The sequence below is a fragment of the Xiphophorus hellerii genome, chromosome 5, assembly GCF_003331165.1.
Source record: "Xiphophorus hellerii strain 12219 chromosome 5, Xiphophorus_hellerii-4.1, whole genome shotgun sequence".
NCBI classification, from domain to species: domain Eukaryota; kingdom Metazoa; phylum Chordata; class Actinopteri; order Cyprinodontiformes; family Poeciliidae; genus Xiphophorus; species Xiphophorus hellerii.
In genome coordinates, this window is record NC_045676.1 from 1,992,125 (window position 1) to 2,009,351 (window position 17,227).

General features: G+C 41.0%; 1 protein-coding gene across 1 annotated transcript in view; it reads left to right on the top strand.

Annotated features, from left to right (window-relative positions):
• The window catches only part of slkb (STE20-like kinase b), a 24,547-nt gene continuing 7,320 nt past the window's right edge, over window positions 1-17,227 (top strand). Inside the window, exons 1-11 of the mRNA XM_032563104.1 lie at window positions 1-716; window positions 3,225-3,389; window positions 9,367-9,415; window positions 9,658-9,807; window positions 10,677-10,749; window positions 12,513-12,707; window positions 12,778-12,859; window positions 14,342-14,473; window positions 16,039-16,755; window positions 16,830-16,960; window positions 17,064-17,187. Coding sequence (XP_032418995.1) covers window positions 543-716; window positions 3,225-3,389; window positions 9,367-9,415; window positions 9,658-9,807; window positions 10,677-10,749; window positions 12,513-12,707; window positions 12,778-12,859; window positions 14,342-14,473; window positions 16,039-16,755; window positions 16,830-16,960; window positions 17,064-17,187 — 1,992 coding nt within the window. The 5' untranslated portion in view covers window positions 1-542. The remainder of the gene's footprint in view (window positions 717-3,224; window positions 3,390-9,366; window positions 9,416-9,657; window positions 9,808-10,676; window positions 10,750-12,512; window positions 12,708-12,777; window positions 12,860-14,341; window positions 14,474-16,038; window positions 16,756-16,829; window positions 16,961-17,063; window positions 17,188-17,227) is intronic.

The following is a 17,227-nucleotide window of genomic DNA, read 5'->3' on the forward strand; positions in this document are numbered from 1 at the left end:
AACGCGCTCGGTCACTAAATCCGCTACGAGGCACCGAGCCGCCCGACCCGCTCCGGAGGAAGATGACCGTTTTAACGAACACTAAACCGCGGATAAACTGCGTTTATTGGTGTCCTTTTGGACTGTAGCGAGGGACTTTGTCGGAAATAACGTGAGGATTTGTGGATTTGGACAGTTCTTGGTTTTTTTTTGTCTTTTGTGTGTGTTTTTGTTGAAGAAAGAGACCCACGGACAGACTGGGCTGTTGTCGGGCCAGTTGGAACAACGACGAGATTCCCGAAACAGTTGATTCTTTTAAGAAAGAAGAAAAAAATATATACACGTTTTACTTGCTGGAAAACTGTTAAGATTTTAGTGGTTATTATTCTATGTGTACAAAGTGTTTATATTATGAGTGAAATAGCCACTGGGTAGACTGGTCAGATTGGTGTGAAAGGCTAAGCTAAGGTTTGGTTCTGGACTGTTATGGAAGCTTTTGAGTTTGTATTCCCAATGGGACAACATTAACCTGCTCCAAACCTGCAGCTTTGTCTTACTCCTTAATGAACTTTCAAGCAGGAGACATTATGGCGTTTTTTAATTTCCGTAAGATATTTAAACTGGGAGTGGAGAAGAAGAAGAAGCAATACGAACATGTGCGCAGGGATGAAAACCCAGAGGAGATTTGGGAAATAATTGGAGAACTGGGAGACGGAGCGTTCGGCAAAGTTTTTAAGGTTTGTTTCCCCTTGATTGCTGCACTTTTGTTTTCTTTTATGACAATGTTTTTGTTTAAAAATGCCCACTTTTATTTCAATAATTCATAATTTAAAGCTGCTAACATAACTTTTCTGTGAATTCAATCAAACCCAGGTTAAATATAGTTATTACCTGTAGGACACATCATGGTCAGGGTTCTATTCTTTTGGTAATTTTAGAGAAATAATTTAATCAAAATAAATCTACTCCCCACACAAGCACACGTCTCTGGTGGCATTGCAGAAGGCATGAGGCAAACGATGAGGATTTTTGAGCATATCTGTTTGTATATCTTTATTTGTTCCACTTTATTAGCAAAGTACCAGGGTAAACTGAAGTGGAAAAGTCCGATTTTAGTATCAAAGATCGACAAAAGGTTTCATTTATGTTATTTTAAAGTCCTTACTATTTCATTTTTAAAACAATTCTTCGTGCATCACCTGCTACTTGCACTGAAAATAATCACCAGGCAGACTTATAATGACCCCGATGCTAACATTTAGCCCTACCAGGGCAGCATATCATCAACACCACAAACAGAAAGTACAAAAGAAAATCCAATTATTCTGCAGTCAGAAAGAGAAATGTTATTCAAGTAAGCTCAGACTGAGGGTGGTGTCACCATGCTGGAAAATTATGGAACTGTTTTGAGGGAAACAAGCAGAATATGACATGCATTCATTTTCTGAATGAATAATATGCACAGAAGCCAAGAAACTAGAAACATCTAAACTATAAAATGAAAACTCATTTTTATGGGTTTTCTTTTATGACAGTGTTTTATTTAAAAATTCCCACCTTTTTTTAAGAGATTTGTATTTGTTAGTTCTGATGAAGATCATTGTCTTCTCAACCCTCCAGTCAGTTAAGGCAGATGGCCATTCACTCTGAGCCAGGTTCTGGTTCTGCTGGAGGTTTCTTCCTGTTACAGGGGAGTTTTCCTCTCCACTGTCGCAACATGCATGCTCTGTATGAGGGATTGCTGCAAAGACACAAATCAACTTAATGTCTATTTTTGCTACTTGTTCAGGAGAAGTGAATGCTGCAATCTGCTGGGTTTCCTTAAATAGAAAACATTTATTGAATCCTAAACTGAACTTGATGCATTGTTTGATAACTAACAGGGCTGCATGATATTCAAAAGTCTTGCAATCTATGCCTGTTTTCTTGTTTTCTCTCTTACTCCGTCACTCTGCGAACTTTTACATTTCAGGCGATGCCATTGGTGTTCGGTGTGAGAACTGGTCGCTGTGAAACTTTGCCCAAGTGGCTAAATATTACATCAGCATGAAAAATACAACTTCATAACACTTGCAAAATATTATCCTACTACCTCAGATGGTAATCTAGTTGCTGTCTAATAAGCCAAACCTTTTTTGGTTTATTAAAGCCATCTGTTGGTGGTTTTTGTTATCCAGTAGAAAGTGGAGCTTGGTGGTTTTGGTTGATATGCCAGATCTAGTTTGAGTTGCACGAGTTCAAAGCAATGCTTTTAGGCAGTTGGACGCTCTTCAGTGACGGCATTTTACATCCAAGCATCAATAACCTTTTGTATTCTTAAATAACATGATGGAATTATAGGATGCACCTTTTAAACCTCTTGATTATTTGTTTTAGATATGATTTATTCAGATAGCTGTTTTGTCTTGTTTCAAAAATGGTAGAAAAAATCAGTTCAGTCACATATATGGTTTAAATAAAGATTATATGAGTTTGCCAATAACAGTTTTATTTATTTATTTTAGCATTTATTATTTGATTATTTTATTTTTTTAATGTATAATAGTGTTTTATTTTGTGGCCAAACCTGCCCCATTTAAGAATGTGAGAATATAGAATAAAAAGATCCTCAGACTGTAAAGTAGCATTATTAAACAAATAAATAAAACTGACAAAGTAACATCCACAATTAAAAAAAAATCTGTTTTTAATATTACTGTAATAATTTTTTTTTTATTTGGAGTAATTTTTAATAATCTATTAATTACAATATTTATTTATGTAATTTTGGATAAAAAGTCTTTCCATAGAATAGTGAAGAGACATTTAAAATTAGAGCAGTGCAATATTATCTGCAGTCAGATGAGAAGAGCCTACAGATTATACAATTATCCAGAAATATTAAACTCTGCCGTTCTAACTCCATGCCTCTGTCTGCTTCATAGTGAAGCTCTCACTTTAAGTTGCAGAAGTGATGGGAGTTTATTAAGATTTAAATGCTGTTCATAGCTCACTGTGGAGCTGTGAATCAGCAGGAAGTGGCTGCATCCCATATCGCAGCGGCGACTTCATAGAGCACATCCTGTCTGCCGAGGAGCCAAAACAGTCCGAAGGAATTTCCACTTCAACACCACGCATAGTGAGGGATTTAACCCTGTTACCTACTGGCTCAGATGGTTCTGGCATGTGTGTGTTTTCTGTATTACCTGCCTGAAGCTTGTATAAAGAAAGGGAGAAGGATTAAATTGGTGTGTTTTTACCTCCAGGCTCAGAACAAGCAGACGGGCGTCCTCGCTGCTGCCAAAGTCATCGATACGAAGACAGAGGAGGAGCTGGAGGACTACATGGTGGAGATTGACATCCTGGCCTCCTGCGATCATCAGAACATCGTCAAACTGCTGGATGCTTTTTACTACGAGAGCAAGCTGTGGGTGAGTGTCTGGTTCAGCACCATATCCTCTTATCCAAAACCTCAGCAATGGGAAGGAAAATACTTCAAAAAGATTAGTTTGGCTTTTTGAATGAAGGTTTGTACAGTAAATATTAGTAATGCTTCATTTATCTGAAGAATAAAGATGTCATTTCACCTCAAGCTTGTCAGAAAAGTACAAAATCTGACAAGCTGCATCAATAGGATTTGGTTTGTTGTCAACATGCTCATGGTCAAATAAAAGTGTTCTGCTACAGGAAAGGGAACTTTGCTGGCTGGCCAAAAACGTTGCCACCTGGATTTACCTAAGCAAACAGATCCAAGTCTCCTATAATAATAATTACTGCAGGCGATTATCTTTCAGCTGCAACTAGTTCTTTAACCTGATGCAATGAGTAGCTTCTCATTTCTTACACAAGCATGTAGAAAGACACACCCTGTGGCTGAGGAAAAGATGTCGGTCTGTTTAAGAAGGGTCAGATCACTGCCTTCAAGCAGAGGCAGAAACAACTAAAACTGGGTTGAGAACTGTCCAACACATTTTCAAAATCTGGAAGGAAAGTGTAGAACCAGGACCCCATGCTTAGAATGGAATTCAGAAAAATGGAATTTTGTAAAAAATATAACTAAAATTGGAAAATAATAAAATGGATTTCAAACAGGGATGCACTGATTGCAGTTTTCTGTTCAATCGGTGATTACCGATTTCCAAAAATCCTGACCTGTCGATTTTGATTTTGGCTGATACCAATTTTTTTGTCTGAAATGTTGTTAAATATAGCAAGAAAGTCGCTGAGTTGGTAACAGTCGGGTGACTATTGTTAACGTGCAGACATGAGCTGGTGAGCCGGTCTGTCGGTCAAGCCTCTCTTACGGGAGAACAGGACAGTGTTTGATTTTTAGACCTTTGCTGAGGTTGATAAGACCAGCTTTGTGCATTCGTACATAAGTATCGACCGATCTCCCAAAATTAAGGAAATTGGCGCCAATAAATCGGTTCACCCCTAATTTCAAGGGATTCTAACCATCGTCTTTCAGGAAGAAGTGTGGTTAGGAAAAAAACCTGAATGGTGGTGGTAGCTGAGCACTTCAAAGCTTTATCAAATGAAAGAAGGACAACAGTAGAACTCAGAATGGTGTGACAGTAAGAGCACAATGTGAAGGGAAGTCAAGGAGTTGGGACTGAACAGCTAAGTATCCATAAGAAAACCACTAATCAGTGAGGCTAACTGGAGAAAAAGGTTTCAATCTCCAAGGAAGCATAAAGATTTTTTTTCTGGAGAATACATATTTAGAAGATGGTGGACTGTATGAAAACTGTCAGAAAGGTCAAACAGAGAATAAAACAGAAAAATGAACGACAGTTTTGGGATGTCATTGTTTTTATTATCAATCTGAAAGACAAAGAGGAGGATGAGGAAAAGGAGACTGCTGTGGGAGCACACATGGAAGCCATCAAACGGCACCGTTTACCCAGAACCTTTCAGACGCTGCTCTATTTTCATCTTAGGTCGTCTTTTCTTGTGACAGAGCTAAATGTGTTGGTGGCGAGCCTGTCACTGAACCACCAACTACCAGTTTAAACTCCCAACCAGAGTTTTTCCTTCCTGGATGGAAGACATTGCTGGGGATCTCCTAGTTATCAGGTTATAATTGTCTCTAGGCCTGTCGCGATAAACGATAAATCGATTAATCGTACGATAAATTAAAACTATCGACGTCATTTCAATTATCGGCATTATCGTCTCTTCGGCCTTTTTCTCTTTCTGTTAATGACACCGAATGAAAAAAGGCTCAACTCCGGTGCTCTCCACTGACTCCTCCCTTCCTCATTTCCTTAGTGTAAAGCCCAGCGCAGACGACACGATTTTAGAGCTGTCAGCCGATTGTCGGCCCATTTTTAAAACCTGACAGATCACACATTAGCCGACAGAAATCCTAGATATAACGGTTCGATCGGGTTCGTTCCTGCCGTGTGGTGTCCAACAATGGGCACAAAATAATGGCTGCAAGTTCAGTGAACTAATTTTAAAACCAGGCATTAATCAATGCTTTACTACAATCTACCTGCAGTGCATGTTGCTAGTGTCAGCGTAAAGTCCTGACTGAATGAAAATCATTATAACCTATTTACGTCACGTTAACGAAGAACAGCTGAAAAGTTACCGGGTTTATCAACTGCGGTAGCAATTTCGCTCCAACTCCTCCTCTTGTCATTTCTATATTCTTTGCATGTTGAATAAACATTAATGTTGTTTCCACGTCGGCTGGACTTCGGGTTGCGCTGTGTCAGCTGTTTGGGATTCCCCGACGTAATTTCCCCTCAGAAAACACAAGGAGAATCCGCGCTTTCTGGTTGGCTGCCTGTCACATTCAACAGGCTGCGTTAAGATCCCAGTCGGGAAAAATCCCTGATTTAGATCGGAGCGGCAACGACGATCTACCGTAACACACCACACAATCTTAGAAAGATCAACGTTTTAAGATTGTTGTATGGGGAAAAATAGGAGCAAAAAATCATGTAGTGTGAACTATTGCACCAGGTAGTCGATGTGCCCGTCTTCTCTATTTAAATCTAATTATTACTGAAGGGCAACATAATATACAGACTTCATAATCTGCAGTCTTTAGGTTGAATGCAGTATTTATTTCCACTTTGGCTTTATGTTTAGTTTTTATCAAGTACATTTTTTGTTAATGGAGACTGAGAATCCATTTTGTTTTTGGTTGTTTTGTTTATCAGTTGCAGTGTTAAATATTCTTTAGAAAATAAAGTGTATTTATCTTTGGTAGGAAATCACATGCATTATTACGTCATTTCCATTACATCAGTGTAAAAAGGTCTTCAGACAATATTATCGTTTATCGCAATAATTTTTTGAGACAATTAATCGCTCAGCAAAATTTGCTATCGTGACAGGCCTAATTGTCTCATTTCCAGAGAAGCTGGAATTATTTTTTCTACGTGTGAAGGAAAGGTTGAGGAAGCTTCTTTCAGCCAGCTGTCCAGCAGTCTGCATCAGCAGAAAGGAAGCAGCAGCTTCATGTTCCTCTGTGGATCCATTCAGAGCTGAACAATGGAGGAGTTGGTAGCAGCGAGGCTCTGGGCTCTTTCTGCAGGGACATATCTGCTTCAAACTGAATGACTTACTGGTTCATTTGGGTGGAAGACAAACAGTTCAGTATCTTCACAGCTTTTTCCAGTTAAATTAATTGTCTTTTATATATCAAATATGAATAATCGGATAGTTTGTGTTGCACAAACATTCATTCCGTCTCCCTGTCTTTACGTTGCATCATCTGATGAAAAGAAATATTGCAAAATTCCTTTTTTTTTTTTTTTACTGCTGCATTGTGGGATAAAATGTGGTTAAAGTTCACATGAGCTGCAGCAACAAGCAGCTTTAGGAGCTGTTAATCATCATACCAGTTTATAATCTGTTCACTCCGAACATGAGACCTTTGTTTTTCATTTTCTTACTCGTTCTTTTAAAACATTAATCTGATTAATTTCATGTCTAATGTTTTACTTGTATCTCTTATAGTTTGTCCTCGTATATTAATATCCAGCCTGAGAGGTTAGCAGACTTGGACTGAAAGAAACAGAGTAGCAGAGCTTTCTTTTTCCTATCATGCAAATAATCTGAGTGTGACAGGTCAAAGGGCAGATATACTGAAGAGGAGATGACACAGAAACATCACCATGGCGCTCCTGTGTGTCAGCGCACAAACAGCTGAAAGGGCATTCTGAACGTTGTTAACCCTCATGATCAGCTGGTGTTTCATTTCAGTGCTGTGTTGAGCGCTCTGCCCTTTTCCTCCCCATTGTCCTCCAAACAATAAGCTCATTCTGATGGAGGTAGAGTTTTCTCCTCTTCCTCCTCATGTCGCACCTGTTCATGGAAAGAGGAGACAGACTCTAAGACGTTTCCTTCTCCTGATGAAAGACTTTATTCTGTGAAAACCCCAGAGGCGGCCGCTTCACGGCTGTTACTGAGCTGCGTTTCCTCACTGCAGCATCTCTGTCATTCCAGTCGCTGCTCTTCTCCACAACATTTCAGGTGAAATCACCTTCAACCACATCCGCCCTTTTTGTGTCACATGAATGGCTTGGAAAACAAGTGGTGCACGGTTCTAAATGGAGTTCAGTGTGAATGTGTCAAGTAAACAAGTGGGGAGGAAGCCACAGCCCTGGCCTGTGGTTCCTCTGTTCACGCTGTGGCGCTGAAAAGCCACTGGCGGCCATTGTGCCACAGCAGCCAGGAGCGCTCTAAGACAGGGGCGGTGTGTGGCCTGGAGCGGCTTTGTTGTTGGAAGTGGAGTGGTCCTGAAAATCTCAAGTGAGCTCAGGAATTCCACTGAAGCTTTTCCTTGTTGTTGTTAGGAGTTTGTCATTTTCTATTTAAAAGCTAGCTGACTGGGCGTGCTGTGGTGGCGTAGGGGATAGCGCGACCCACGTTTGGAGGCCTTGAGTCCTTGACGCTGCCGTCGCGGGTTCGATTCCCAGACCCGGCGACATTTGCCGCATGTCTTCCCCCCTCTCCTTCTCCCTTTCCTGTCAGCCTACTTTCATATAAGGGACACTAGAGCCCACAAAGACCCCTGGAGGGGAGGGAAAAAAATAAAATAAAAGCTAGCTGACCATAACAAACACTTCGGCACATGTGTAAACCACAAAAGGTTTAACATTTTGCAGAAGTGTAACTTCTCTTTTATTCAGATAGTAACACTCGGCCAATATTTCTCAATCTCATTGTGGGCCGGAGGCTGTGTGAATGTTGTGCTGTTCAGTAGAGACTCCAGATGCTGCAGAAGGCTCTCCGTTCATACAAACTGTAATCCTATCAGCAGCAGAAGGCCTGAGGTCTGGCAGTGTGGAAAGCCTCAATCCTCTTACGTCAGCCGCCACAGTGAAGCCTCTGAATGCCTTTAAGACTGTTTCATTCATGAATGCTGGGTGGTGGTTCGTTCCCACATTGTTTCAGCCAAGTTATTAGTTTGGTTGTTTTTGTATTTTTAGCTCCAGAAGGTTCTAGGAAGAAGTGAATATTTCTGTTTCAAACCAGGAACAGTTTCTGTCTTATGGTTCAGCTGCTTTCTGAAGCTCCTTTTTCCAAGTGATTACCCTGAAGCCTAAAATCCTGCAGTTTCAATCAGAGCTGCATGAAATTGGGGAAAAAATCTGGAATTACAATATGTTCTATCCTTAAGATATTTATTATGATATAAAAAAAACAGGAATTTTCAATTGCTGACCTGAGTAGCACCTTATATGCAGTAGATAATTAATCTGCACTGATCTTAACTCTCCTTGTGAATGTTGCAGGTATTGTTGTCTGTATTTGAGAGTTATTGATACTGTAAGGGCTGCACAGTATTCAAAAATCTTGCACTGATGATACTGGTAAATATTGTGATGATATCAGTTTCCATATCTGCCTATTGTGGTCTTTCCTCTTTTTCTCATCTGCACTTCCATCACTCGGTGGCTGATGGACATCATTCATGTCCAATCTGAGACTCAGTCCAACTGGCTAAATATTTTATAACTAGTTTATAACAGTTGAGATATATTAGCAAACTGTTGTTGCTGCCCAAACAGTCCTTCGCATCTACAACTATGTTTTGAAGAAGCTTCGATGACATGAGTTTAATTTCCCTTTAGGATAAATAAAGTACTTTTGGTTTGAATTTAAATAATAATAAAAAAAAATTCTGACAAGCTTACAAATCTGCAAAATAAAATCCTTCACATGTAAAAAAAACTACTTCAACAACCATTCTGAAAAAACTGGAGAGGTAACTTGTGGACAATTAAAGGTTATTTTGGGCAGACTTAATAGTCTGGTAAAAAAAAAAAAAGCTGTTAAAGTAGGTGAAAGGTCAAATCGTCTATGAGCTTCATGTGTGTTTTATTTGAAGTAAAGCGCATGTTAGGAAGCTTAAGCTGGTCCTGTGTTTTCTCCTGTCGTTGGCAGATCCTCATAGAGTTCTGTGCAGGAGGGGCAGTGGATGCCGTCATGCTCGGTGAGTCAGCAGTTCCACCTTTTATCACAGGTTGTTTCACCAACAGGGAAACGGCTCGAACCGGCAGCGAAAGTGGAAAAAGGCCTCAGCGGACCACCCACATGATTGCTTTCTTCTTTGCTTTCTGCAAGACTTTAATTGTGGTTTAGGCCGTATCGCCACCTATAATTAGGCTACATTAGCATGCCATGCTGAGCTGATTTAAAGCACATGCTCATGGCAACCGTCCCTCCTCTGTGCAGAACTGGAGAGACCCCTGACCGAGCCGCAGATCCGGGTGGTGTGTAAGCAGACCCTGCAGGCGCTCGTCTACCTCCACGAAAACAAAATCATCCACAGAGACTTGAAGGCCGGCAACATCCTCCTCACTCTGGACGGAGATGTGAAGCTGGGTAAGAGCCGGCTGGTGACAGCACCATGATGTCCCCTGTTCTAAACAAAGGCTCTGTTCTTCACATGAATCCAACCTCCGCCAACAGATACTGCAAATATTTACCAATAATTCAACATCTTAGATACCTGGAATGCTGTTGTGATGTTTTCCTCAAATGGTTACTTAATTATTTCATTTTTAAAACAAAGTGTTAGGTCATAAACACAGTTCTGCCACTTCAATAGTTTTTAACTCCCATTATTTTAGCCTTGGTAATTTAGACCCATAGTATGTTCATGTGACGCCTTTCCGGTGGTTCATTTCAAGCATCTGGACTAAATAGAAGAAAGAATATTGGCCTGTCTAGTTTCGTACTCGTTTGTACAAACTGAAAACTTTCTGTCAGTAATAATAGATGATAAAGCCTTAAATACTGAGTTTAAAGAATCAACTTTTTCATGGCTCAGTCAGAATCCAGAAAATCTACTTTAGCAAAGCAGAATGAGCAAATATTACCAAGATAAGAAATACTGACAGACTCTTACCAAATAAATACAGAATCAACCACAGAGAAAGCTAAAGATTCATACTATTTAATAATAAGAGCTTTGAAATGAAGCATGACGCCTCAGTGTCTTACTGGTTTGTGGCTTTCCTGTTCAGCATCCATCTGGTGCTGCTGACCACAGAAGATGCAGTAATGCAGGTTTATTCAGAGTGGCATGAGTCATGGTGAGATAATACACAGCAGACATTTTGTCCATTGACAAAACACACACAGAGGTGTCCGGGTATCTGCCTGCAGAAAAATCAGACTGTTGCTTTCACATGACCCAAAGTCTCCTGATTCAGTTATTCTGACTCATTTCTGCGTTTTGTGGCTTTCAGCTGATTTTGGCGTGTCGGCCAAAAACACAAAGACGCTTCAGCGGAGAGATTCTTTCATTGGAACGCCTTACTGGTAAGTGGAGGAATAATTCCTCTATTTTAATGCAACATTTTATAAAAAGTAAACTTCCCAGAAAATACAGAGCTGCACAAAAGCGTTTCTGAGCTTTTTCATAAACTTCAAAGTATTTCATTAGACTATGTGATTGAAAGTTGTCCATAGGTGTGAGGAAGAAGAAAAATTATACAAAGTTTTAGGATTTTTTTAAAATTTATTTTTGTTTTGCAATGTAGATGTGATAAGTGTTCTGTGCCTGCTTGAGTCAATCCTTTGTCCAATTATAGCTACAAATTATATGCAGCATCCAGCAGGTTTTCTGTCATGTCTGTTATGCATTTAGCTTCATCTTCCCATCATCTCTGAGCAGCTTTCAGTGTTTCACACCGGTTAGGGCAAAACAACAATTATCTCAAACAGAACGTTGACCACAGCTGGACAGTTTCTCATTTCTTCATTACTTTTCAGTTCTTCCAAGACACGTGCCGTTTGCAGGGCTGCAGAATCGCAGTTATTCTGCTCCAAACGTTGACGCATGTTTTCCTGACGCTGCTCATGATTAAACTCCTCCACTCTGAGCAGCTCTCTGACAGCAGGCGACATGTCCGCTGGTACAACGCAGTGGTTGAGATGTTGTTGTTTGGAGATTTGCATGCATGCAGTGACAGAGGCCAGTCAATACATGCATTGTGCTACCAATCAAATTGTTTACACACAATACACGGGAAGAACCTGAGTGATCTGCTAATGGAGACGAATCTGAGCAGGACAGACTGGAGAAGAACCCGTTAAAGAACCGGAGAGGCTTGAGAGGAGCCTCTCCTCATCCCAGCGGATCATAGCCTGATCCTGAGGTTCTCAGTGACATAACATACACTCCCTCCTCTCCACCACCTTCATCATATCCATGAACACCATAAATAGGATTGGTGGACAGAGGGCAGCCCTGACCGAGTTCAACTGGAAACAGACTTGACTTGGTGCCAAGAAGGTAGAAGCAGCTCTACAAGGAATGGATGTCCCTTAAAGATTAGAACCAGTTTTTATCCATCAGCCGTCACTATGCTGAATGCTGCTAAGTGGTCAATTTGGTCAGTGAACAGTTTTCAGTTAGCTTTTTATCAAGGGATAAATGCTATACAAGTAATTATTTATAATATTTTTTTTAGGTGAGACATTGTTTTTATCCAGAGAATTGCACCCAAATTATGTTGAACAATGTTTTGTTGTTAGAATGACAATAAATATTCTACTCTACTCTATTAAAAGCCACCCAGATACCCCATTCTCCTTCAGCATCCCCCACAAAATACCTGGAGGGACTCAACATACATGTAAGAGCATTACTACCATGACACCCTCAGTGAATCCACGAGGTTAGCTTGGACCTCTGTGAGAGTAGAAGCAGAGAACTACAACTAATGGAGAACCAAATAAACGGAAGACAGACATTCAACATAAACAACTAATAATAAGTAGCATACATAGATCACATAGCAAATTAAAAATAAAAGTAACTACAAAAATAAACACTTACAAAATAGAGGTAATAAATTAAAACAAATGAATTATACTATAATGAAAAACATTCATTCACTTCATATGGAAAACCAAAATAATCAATATAGTGCATTATAGGACTAAGAAGAATCATTCACTATAGTTGTTTTTCTTGCAAATATCTTCATTAAAGTAAAGAAAAAAGCCCAGCACATATTTCAGATTTTAATTTGTTAAAACGTTTTAATAAAACGTGAAGGTTGGATGAATGTTTTCAGGATGGCCCCTGAGGTGGTGATGTGTGAAACCTCCAAGGACCGTCCATACGACTACAAGGCCGACATCTGGTCCCTGGGGGTCACCTTAATCGAGCTGGCGCAGGTCGAGCCCCCCAACCACGAGATGAACCCCATGAGAGTCCTACTGAAGATCGCAAAGTCCGACCCGCCCACACTGATGCAGCCGTCGCGCTGGTGAGTTGCCATGTTTCTGTTTGATGGCTGAGTGAACGGCTGACTGAATGTTTGGGTTTTCTCTGCTCAGGTCTCCAGAGTTCAGCGACTTCCTGAAACGTAGCCTGGACAAGAACCTGGACAGCAGATGGACCGCAGCGCAGCTTCTTCAGGTACCGTCTGTCCAAAACTAAATCTCTCAATGTGTGATTATCCCCAACACCTGGCCACTTCTAAGCCACTTCCTCCCCCACCTCCATCCATGCACCACCTGCCATCAGAACCCAGTGCGACATCTGTTGAGCTGCTCTGTACGCTCTGAGCCGTCTGTCCCAGTAGGACTGACACTCATCCCTCTGCTGGAGCTGACGTCAGCAGAGCAGGCTTTGCTTTTTCCGTGGGGTTTAAGGTGCTAAACCAGAGCCGCTCATTCACTCAGCGTGCAGACAGGCAGGCCAGCCGGACGCATTTTACCTCATACACACCGGGAAAACCATAGCACTGCACAGACGACGCAATGGGCTTAAAAATACAAAACAGCGTCCTGCCACCAATGAAGGTCCTGATATCTAAGAAGCTTCACATCATCAGGCCTGCCATAGAATACATGCAGCAGATTTCTAAACCGAAGAAGGTGAGACCGTGTTTAAATCTTGCATTTTGCTGATGGATTAAAATGGTTTTACTGCTAAGTGTAGGCAGATGATGGTTAAGGTTATGGTTAACTTGAAAGTAAGTGAAGCTGAAAATAGAATAATAGTTTTTATTTCCATGCACACAAATCAGAAGGTTGAAACAGAAATGATCAGATTTATTATTAATGAACGGAAAGTAAAGAAAAAGGATTAGTAATAGCAGCGTCTGCATTTCTCTTTGCACTGCATGGAGTCAGCCAGCTTCTGCTACCTCTGAACTGGTTTCCAACCCAGGACAGAAACATCAGTTTTAATGTTACTGGAGGTGCAACAATTGCAGTTTCTGGCTGAAAAAACCTCACCTGCCAATACAGATTTTTATTTATTTTTTGTCAGAAAAGTTGCTAAATCTAGCGATGAAGTTAGCAACAGTGGGGTGCCTATTGTTAGAACAGCTCATGTGCAGACGTATCAGTTGTCAGCCATCTCTAACGGAGCAAAAGAGGACAGTGGCTGATTTTCAGACCTTTATCGAAGTAGATAAGATCAGTTTTACTTGCAAGTATCAACCGAAATCTTAAAATTAAGAAAATCTGGGCCAGTTTATCAGCACAGACCTAGATGTCAACCCTCTTCACTTCAGCGTTACGCTGGTTTGAATTTAGTGTTTGGGGTCGTCAGACAAACAAAAATGTTGCTCCATTTTGCTTTTAACGTGTTCTTAAGCAAATCGAAGTCTCTTCTCATGTTATTTTTCTATCATGGGTGTTTTGTTTCGGCGTCTTGATTATCTTCATATTATTCTAATTGTTTGAGTGTTTACAGGTAGCTGTAGACCCAGCAGCTGATCATTGACTGAGACTTTGAGTTTGGTTTCCATTTCCTGCAGTTCTTTTTACGTTTCCATCTCCAGTCAAATTCTCAATCAATTTCCAGGCATTGTTCATTGACTATGAACAATGCCTGGAATGACATTGGTTTTTATCTACCAACAAGCCTTTGGTCTTGTTTTGTGTGCAGCATTCGTTCGTCTCGACTGTGACTGACAGCCGGCCGCTGAGGGAGCTGATAGCCGAGGCGAAGGCTGAGGTCACCGAGGAGATCGAAGAGCACAAAGAGGAAGAGGAGGAGGAAGAGACCGAGGCACATCTGGTGAGTAGATATTTACATCAAAGTCTATTTTACTGGAGATTTATGACGTGGAAAAAAGAGTGGTTGTTAATATTTGATCCTTATCACTAATAACTCAAGAGTATTTTAACTGTATTAAAAAGAAAATGGTAAATATCTATTGTGACTGTAAGATCTGTTGTTTTTGATCATAATAGAAACGGCTAAAGTCTCATATTCAATATGGAGGCAGGGAGATCAAACGGTTTATGTCTCAAAGTACCACCAGCTGTCCAAATATCTTCTCTTTATGTTCAAAACCAGGATTGGTTATAATATAAACTTTTGTGAGCTTGCTACACATTCTAGAGGTATGCCTTCTGTTTGAAACAGAAACTAAATTCCTACAGGAATTCAAAAAGACTCAAGTTCAGTGTTTGTTAAGTTTTGAAAATGAAGTTGGCAGAAAGAGCATTGTTATTCAGATCATGATTTATGGGCTAGGCATTTCTGCTTGAAGGAAAATTAAAGATCCCACTTACTGTTTTCAGCCTCAAAAGCCAAGAAGGTGCAGGATGTGGGAATGCTGCCACTACAAACACTAATTACTCTAGTTCTGTTTCTGCATAAACATCCTTCCTGTTTGGTCAGTTTTAGCGTTGATCTCTCCATTGTTTATCATGACTGCAGCTCCTCAAGGCTGCATGAAACCCATATTGACTGGAACACAGTACCAAGCTGGCATCACATTAAAGTCATAAATGTTTCAACTTACTCTTTATGAGTGAAATTGTACAATGAGGATCCAGCAGTTTGAAGACAAGAAACTGAATCTAGAAGGAAATTGGTCAAAATAATAAATTGCAGACATTGACGATCCGTCCACACCAAAACAGTTACTATGCAGACCACATCTGTTTTAACTTTCTACACCAGAAACAGCAACAGCTGAGGTATTTTTGTGTCAATTTCTACATCTATATCATATTTTTCTGACTCATCTATAAATCTTCAAATATAAGTTAAAGATGGTAACATCTGACAGCGTGGTATCTGCTCATTCTTCAAATGTCTAACGTCAAGGTCCTTAAAATGGTTCAAATTCAATCTAAAAAACTAAGCTGACATCTGTGTCTTAAATTTTGTCACTATTTAACCTCATATTATTTTCATTTTGTTTTCTCACAAAACTTTTCTGTTAGGCAAACGGTTGAGTCGCGCTCAGACATCTTCATTGCCTCGAGACGGTTGCTACTGCTAACTCGCTGCTAACATAACCTTGATAACTAGCTTTTTTTGCTTCTATCATGTAAGTGTTTGTTTTCGCCAGTTGGCTGGACGAAGTTTGCACATTTCTGTGTAGGTGCAAGTCTTAAATTTCATTCATAATGTTGGAGTTGGTGAAACCTGCAGAAAGCCTGCAGAGGAGGTTAAATAACGTTGAAGACAGCAGGAGCTGCAGTTGTTTAGAGAGAATGTTTTGACCAGCAGTGCTTTAGCCGTGCTTGGCATGTTCTTTTGAGTTTTGAAGCTGTGACTTTTTACATTTTGCTTTCTGCTGACTCTGCATTTATATGACAGTTCTAACTTCTCCATGGTTCCTCCAGGGCCACAAACGGGCTCCATCTGATGTCAGCGTCGCCAGCTCCGAGGACGAAAAGATCCCTCTGTCGCCCTTGGAATCAGTCCCTGAGAAGATGGAACCAATCCTACCACTTCCTTCCCCGGCCAAGCTTCCCGACTCCAACCATGTGGCGAAAACCGTCTCCACAGAGGAACCTGCTACACAGGACCAACCACAGGAAACTCCAAACACTCCAGTTCCAGAAGAACCTGAAGAGAAACGTTCAGAGGAGAACGTTCCAGAAGCCGTGTCTGATGCCACTTCACCTGGGTCAGAGGCCGAACCAGACACACCGTCCAAGGAGCTGCAGCAGCTGGAGATAGACGTGGAGGATGAAAAGGAAGTGGACACAGCCGAGGTTCCTGGGTCTCCTCAGGAGACTAGCTCACCTGCTGCACCAGAAGCTAACACTCCAGCTCAGGAAGAAGAGGAAGATCGATACAAACACCTCAAGGTGACTCTAACTCTGCCTGAGCCAGAGCAGGAAGACCTGAAGAAGGAAAACGGAGAGCAGCCCGTAGAAAAAGACAGAACGAACGCTGAAGAGGAGAAGAAGGTTCCTGATAAAGCCAAAGACGAAAAGGAGCAAGATTCTGACTCAGGAAGGGGCTCGGCTGCAGACAACAGCTCAGTAGACCTCAATTTGTCCATTTCCAGCTTCTTGTCCAAAACAAAGGAGCCTGGTTCTGTTTCTATACAGGTAAGTCTCAGAACCACACATATAAAGCCACAGCAAGACCTCTTCCTTTTTAACCTGCTTGCTGTTTTCCTCAGGACTCCAGGCGGCAGAAGAAGACGCTGAAGAAAACTCGTAAGTTCATGGTGGACGGGGTGGAAGTGAGCGTCACAACATCAAAGATCGTCACTGACAACGACACCAAGAATGAGGAGATGAGATTCCTCAGGTGCTCATGTCACTTCATTCAAACCAAACGTTTTTTATGCAAATAATATGAAAATGAGTTAAACTGGAAATTTTTTCTGACTTTACTGTTCCTCCTGTTGCAGGCGGCAGGAGCTGAGGGAGCTGCGTCTCCTGCAGAAGGAGGAGCAGAGAGCCCAGCAGCAGCTCAGCAACAAGCTGCAGCAGCAAAAGGAGCAGATCTACAGACGCTTTGAGCAAGAGACCACTGTGAGTCTGCCATGTCTGTTTCCCTCCAGCTTCAAAACAT